This window comes from Amphiura filiformis, unplaced genomic scaffold, assembly GCF_039555335.1.
Source record: "Amphiura filiformis unplaced genomic scaffold, Afil_fr2py scaffold_31, whole genome shotgun sequence".
Lineage (NCBI taxonomy): Eukaryota > Metazoa > Echinodermata > Ophiuroidea > Amphilepidida > Amphiuridae > Amphiura > Amphiura filiformis.
In genome coordinates this window covers 1,126,615-1,133,581 of record NW_027305495.1, presented here as the reverse complement: position 1 = coordinate 1,133,581, position 6,967 = coordinate 1,126,615, and the positions used below count along the sequence as shown (strand labels likewise).

Sequence of the window (6,967 nt, the reverse complement as noted above, 5' to 3'; positions counted from 1 at the left end):
AATGAGCGGTCAAATGAGTCAATGAGCAGGAAAGGAGCAAGAGAATGATTCAAGGGAATAAGCAAGGGATCAATGAGCAGGGCGTACCTTTCGTTCAAGTTTAAATCTATTTTTGGGACGCGCAATATAGAACCACCACCACCACCACCACCCCAAATACAGCAAAATGCGCTAATGCGTCGATTGCATAACGAAATGCATCTTTGCGTAACGAATTGCGTCAATTACGCTGCAAAATGCGTAAAGGCGTAACAAACTGCGTTAATGACGCAGCAAAATGCGTCAAAGCGTAACGAATTGCGTCGAAAATGTTCCAAATAATGGTAAAAAAGAAAATTCTCTCGTCTCTCACATTTGTTTGCAATGTTTGTCGACTCAAAAATTTTTTTTTTTTTTTCAAAATGGCAGTATTTTCGGTTGATCTTTGATCACTTCCGGTTGACCTTTGACCCGGAAGTGATCTCGTGACATGACCTCTTAACCTTTAACAATATCCTGGAATGCCTACTTATTACTGAAGGCCGATGTTGAGAAAACAAAATAATTGTGTATTTATTAGAAAACTGTCAAATTGTATCACTTTGGAATGAATCTTAGAGTGTGCTACCGGACTTGGAACTTTTGAAGTGAAAAAGGATTTTTACTAAATTTGGCAAACCACTGAACTGTAATGTTCTATTTTCATTATCATGATATATCGCCAGAACTTGGCATAAGGTAGATGTTAGAGGCTTCTAAAACAATTATGAAAGATGAATATAAATTGCTTTGACTGGGCACAGCAGTATATGGAGCATCCACTTTCGAGTGACACTACTGGTAATGAAATGAGACAGTCAATGATTTTTTGTTTGCTTGAATAGAAGAAATATTTCACCTAAAAATCCATTGACTTTGCACGCAAAAGATCCAAGTAAGGTAGCGTCTTCATATAATTCAAACTTCATTCTAAAATAAGTTTTTTTCTCAGAATTTTCCTGATAATCTTATAAATTATTCTACTTTTGACAATCTTGGGATTCGTTGGTCAAAAAAAAATGTGTAAATCCTCTTAATATTTCTCCGCTGTGCTTGATACCCAATAGACCCATACATGTTTCATTAGGGGATATAGCGAAACTGTTTTAAAATTAAATTGCGGTTAGATTTCAGTTATTCCTGTTGGCCAAATGAAATCCAATGATTCCATGGCTCAGCATTTATTCCTTTAAAGCCATATTATAACATTTGCAGAGGAGGACGCCCTCAATATTTTTCAAAATTATGTTTTTTACATGATTATATTGTACTTTATTAAACTAACATACCCTGCAAAAATCAAGACTATAGGTGCTATAGTTTTGTCAAAATCCGAGATTTCAAATAAAACGTAGGAACCGTCGTTTTATTATTACGATGGAAATATTAGTCGAACGCGTAAACGATGTTCATAACACAGTACGTACATAGCGTGCAGGACGGATATACACATCAAAGGATAGTACCGTAACACAACCGACGGAGTGATACACATTGGCGACATCGGCGCGGGTAGTAAATTCCAATTTTCTTTGCTTTACCTCAGTTGTTCGGCACAAAATTAAAAAGGGACATATCTGATGATAAAAGCTAACATATTATGGCAAAAAAAATACTAATCTATTTTGTATGAAAATGTTATAATATGGCTTTAATTGCAGCCAACTACTTCCAGACGAAGAGAGCGCCACTTTTGCCATGCTGTAGGAATGATTCGCAGAATCTTTGTAGTGATTGGTTCTGGGAAAAATATAGGAACTTCGGAGTATTGATCAGTATTCGCAGTAAATATCTAGAAAAAAAATAGAAAAAACAACAGACACTTAAATTAGAACATTTCACATTAAAAATTACACGATGGGATATAATCTCATGCTATATCACAAATTCTTCCAACTTCGCACTCATATCTTAGATTGGAGGCTCTCAAAGCTGCCACAGGCAAAGTGTTGTTACATTGCGCCACAATCGATTACTCTTTAATATAATCTAGTTTAGGCCTAGGTGCTTTCAAATGTTTATCCAGATTCTTGCATGCCTCATTTTGGTGTATTATAGGTTTAGCTAGTAACAGTGTTTATACATACTCGTACATTACATACATACAAAGGAAATTTGTAAGGTACCTATTCAAATAGATCTAGACGCATAACAAAAAGAGCGAACCACAAACAAGCAAGAAGAAACAAAAATGAGCAATGCAAAAAACAATTAATATGGATACAAATAAGATTTTAACAATGTTTTGAAAGTGTTGGTGGTTGGTGCTCCAGCTACACCTTCGACACTATACCTTTCCATAATTTTTTCGAATTACGAAAAGATAAAACGGCCTCATATATTAAATACACCTAATTTCATCGCCATCTTGATTACCGACCCATATGAGTTTGGAATGAATGTTTAATGATGGGAACATAAAGTTTCCTTCACTAGACACCTTAAACCAAGAACTACCACCCCCCTAAGATTTTTTATCCGTCACAAAAAAACGCACGCGTTTACGCCCAATCGACCTAAGCAAATCGTAGATCCTTCCTTTGCGCTCATTTTAGTGATAAAATTTTTACCCCAGCACCTTACCCGGGGGTAGGACCAGCCGTCATAGATGACTATAGAGGGGGGTTGTTGAGGCCCACCATTGGTTTCTACAGTAAAATCAATAATTTTCATTTCGCTCTTGTAAAATTATTTCAAGAGCTACTCACTTTTTACTTGTTAGCTAGGTTGAAATAGTCATTTCCTTTTATATTGAGGAGAAACTTCGGTGAAAATCGTAGAATTTTTGTAGAATTTTTAGCCGAAAATCAATTTTGCCTATACTTTTGTACATAGCCAGAATTTCCCAAATTTGCATGGGCGCCCTCACATTATGACGTCATAGCAACATTATGTGGGGAATGTTTGTACTTATTTTGGTATCACTGGATAGAGGAGACACATAGCTATATAATAGTACCAATTATAACGATATTTATAATTAAAAATTAGGGGGGTTGCAGTCTGTGTTACAAAATATGGCTCAGTATTTCTAGGGTTTTAAGGATTTCAAACAAGTAAGATAGAAACAATTATCTTCCTACTCGGATACCACCAGCTGATGACGGAGAATGGTTGATCCGAAATACTAGTATACGTAACAAAAATATGAGTGTTGAAGACTTGTCTTAAAACATTTTTCATATCTATATGATTTTATTCTTTACGAATAACGAAAAGATTTTTTGTCAGAAAATCCTACTTATTAAAAAATATTTTTGATGAAGGGAAAGAAAGCTGTAGAGAAAAGTAGCTTGCTTCTGTCCGGTTAAGAGCCACTGACCACCCCTCGAGTGCGGAGGGCAGGGTCGGAGATAGCAAGCCATGACTGTTGCGCTGGACCGGCCAGCGTGTTAGCATGGTTAGTGTGCATGTGTGTTTGGATAATTGCGCTTGATAATTTCGGCTGTTGGATTTATTGGATTTTTCATGCTGGGGTAAATAATATATCATGAAGTGATGGTTGACGTAACTTGTAACTACATGTAGTATATGCATGATATAAATTTTTAACAGTTATTAATAATAATTTCTATAACAAACACTTACCATATTATCACCAGCATTCCTTATAGGCAACAATGTACTTGCAGAGTCTCCAAATTCAATACGAAGCTCTGTTACCCATTCCTCTACGTTCCATTTCCCTGTTCCTTGTGTAATGATCTCGGTGACTGTGACTACAGATAAGAAATCCACCTGGAACCACTCCCCCATGTCGTTACCTTTAGATGCCCAATAGATGTCGTTGTTGAGTCTGCCTTCTGAAGGGCTAAAATGAACAGTAATCCATACATAGTAAGAAGATGCGCTGAGCTGGGCATCGCTGATCGATCCACTTTCCATACCAAGAGCCATGGGTTGACTACATGCTATGGAGAAAAGGGCAGATTTTAATTTAATATTTTGAAACTGTAAGTGGCTGTAGAAAAAGTTAGTTTGGTTCAGAAATAGTATTCATACGTTTTCAGTTATAATGATTATTTTGGACGTCGTCTTAAAAAAACCCTTGGGGCCAGTTTATATTTTTGGGGTTTTGGGGTCATCTCAGAAATCTAAAAAAAGTTTGGCTTGGCTTGGTTCTGTGGGTGCAAAGGATAAACTAAAACTTGTGTGACAGGATTTGCGTTACTCCTTCATGTAATTTTACACGAAATTAGGGTTAGGATTAAGGTTAGGATTAGTTTAGGATTAGGGTTAGCATTAGGGTTATGATTACGATTAGGGCTAGGATTTGGGTTAGCTTAAGGGTAGACGAGGTGTTGTTGGTCGAATCAATAAATCAATATATTATTGAAAAATAACACTTTGATTTTTTGCAAAAGTTAATTCTACAAATCATATACTTTGAAAACTTGCTTAATTTATTACTGCTAATGAGTTATCTACGTTTTTCAAAAGTGTTGTTGTTTCAGCCCTTTTTACAACATGACTCAAGAACCACAGGACCTACAAAAGTATATCTGTGATATTTAGATTCTTCTACATGCTCGCTATGAATTGAGCAATGCAATTTTTACCAAAGCTCACTACCATTCGCAAGATGCTGTGCACTACCAAATCGCAACAGTTTAAAGTTGTTGCTAACCTTAAACGAAATAATTACATGAATCAAAAGAAAACTCATATATTTCTCATAACGCCACCAAAAACTTGGCATGAGATGATTCGTTTATGGTTTAGGTGTTATGAAAAATAATTGGTAACATTGTAGTGTACAGGGTGTCCCATAAAAAATTACCGAGGGAATCAAAATGAACGTAAGTCAAGAAATAGACATCAAAATCAAAAAAATTAAAATGCATCGCATAGCTTATGTTGTTGTGCACCACATACGAAAATTTTATTTGATTCGGTTGAGTGGTTACGAAGAAATGAACGATTACATAATGCATGTATCAATGCAGTTCATTCCAAGTTTGATCAACAGGCGCTTTTTCATAAATGCTTACCGCTTCCTAAAGTTTGCGTATCTCATTTAATTTAGTCCACATTATCTATTTTATAATCCGACGGTGTTACGTCATTCATGCTTTCACTGAAGATGAATTACAGTTTGTCCGAGAAAACTTTGATTTCTGCAAGTGGAAGCTTTCCAACTTTAATTCTTTATGTTGTGCAAATATGTTATATTTTAACTTTCCAAGGAACATTTGAGCCAAAATTGACAATGATAAAGTGCTTACAGCTTTACGTGTGATTTTTGATACCATGCAACATTAATGTTGGGGTTTAAAAGATTTAAACTTTTCATTACAATTTCTTGGAAATATTCCAAAATTATTAATGTGTGTGAGAAATTTTTCAAGCCAGCTGGAATTCTTTATGCAATAATTCTTTATGCAACATCTATATCAACATTAACGAAAAAATTACAAGTACCGAGCATCATCTTACATGCAAGCTTTTATTTTCAATATCGTGCAGGTTTTCAAATTTGAATGTTTTGCAAGAAAAATATTGTTTAAAAAGAACGAAAAGGATTTCACAGAACAAAATATGAAGCCCATTGACAGTTAACCACTAGTGCGCATAATTTGTGTTGAATGATCTTTCTTTCAAACTTGGAATGAAGTGAATTGACGCATACGTTATATAATCGCTCATTTCTTCGGTATCAGTCAACCGATTTTAGTAAAATTTGCGTATTAGATGCAGAACAATTTTGGATTCTGATGTTGATTTCTCGACTTACGTCCAAATTCATTCGCCCGGTATTTTTTTCTGGGACACTCTGTACCATCCAATAGCTTACTGTTATATTGGCCATTGTGATACACATTAATTTCCTTTTAATATTAAAACCGCTGTCACAAATTAATTAAATCACCTGGTATAGACTAATCTAAATTCACGCATTCCTACACCTGACTAGCAGCCTTTAGTTGGGTAGCCGTCGGCCTTGACGGAAATTTTAAACTGCATTCCATCACCCGTTTTACACCTTAATACATAATAATCGGATTAACTACACGCGGTATCTATGCATTGATGTACTTGCGAACAAAAGGACTATGTATGAATAGATGCGATGGGATTGCCTGCGGAATTATCTCTATGATATATATTATTATATTAACCCTCCTCGTCCTTGCATCTTCTCTAGTGTTAGGCGGCTTTTATTTGCACAATTGGACCCGGGCAATTGGACGCTCAAAACACCAGGTTGGTGCTAGCGGCTACCCAAAGATGTCCGACCAAATCCTGACCATGACTTGGCTCGTTGGATTCGTCTACAGGATGGGTTTCCGTATTAGAAAACAACACGTGATAGAATTGAACCACTTTAAGGCGATTAACAGTTTTTTACTTGACAGGGTTTCGTACCTTGTGCCAATGTCGTCGATTCTTGAGAAGATGTCTCTTTTAAACTTGTTTGGTAAGAAGTCGTCTCAGAAGTGGTTCCTTCAAATGAAGTTTCCTCAGAGGTTGTCCCTTCCATTGTTGTTCCTTCAAACATGTCAGAAGTTATTTTCTGCAAATTACTTCCATCGGAAGTTGTTCCCTTAGAAGTAGTCTCCTCTGAACAAAACATTTATGATGATTACAAATTAAAGAAAATCAAGGATTGAGTATAACCAAATGTGTGAAACTCTGTGAACTTTTCAGTGCGTTTTCACCTAATTTCACTTGAAGTCATGTATGCAAGACCGTAAGCAAGATGGTTTCAAAAATAAAACATTAATATGTTTGTTCCCATCATCATACATCACCATTAGTAAGTCCTTTCGTACTGATGTTTTCCTAGCCTGAAACATTCTATTGTAATAACAATTTACTCTTAATCCCAATAGAGGTTATCCGTGTTCTATAAGCTGCATATCATATCAACGACTTCTATACTTTGTTTAGGATTTTCAAAAGAAATACCTGCATGTGCAACCATGACTCTTTTAAAAGAGACCGCCAA

At 35.8% G+C, this 6,967-nt stretch overlaps 1 protein-coding gene across 1 annotated transcript; it reads right to left on the bottom strand.

Annotated features, from left to right (window-relative positions):
• Positions 1 to 1,669: 1,669 nt before the first annotated feature.
• On the bottom strand, positions 1,670 to 6,499 carry LOC140143894 (retinoschisin-like). Its single transcript, XM_072165724.1, has 3 exons — positions 6,385 to 6,499; positions 3,607 to 3,929; positions 1,670 to 1,810 (listed from the first exon to the last, which is right to left on the bottom strand). The coding sequence occupies exons 1-3, from the start codon at positions 6,497 to 6,499 to the stop codon at positions 1,670 to 1,672; spliced, it is 579 nt and encodes a 192-aa protein (XP_072021825.1).
• Positions 6,500 to 6,967: the final 468 nt, after the last annotated feature.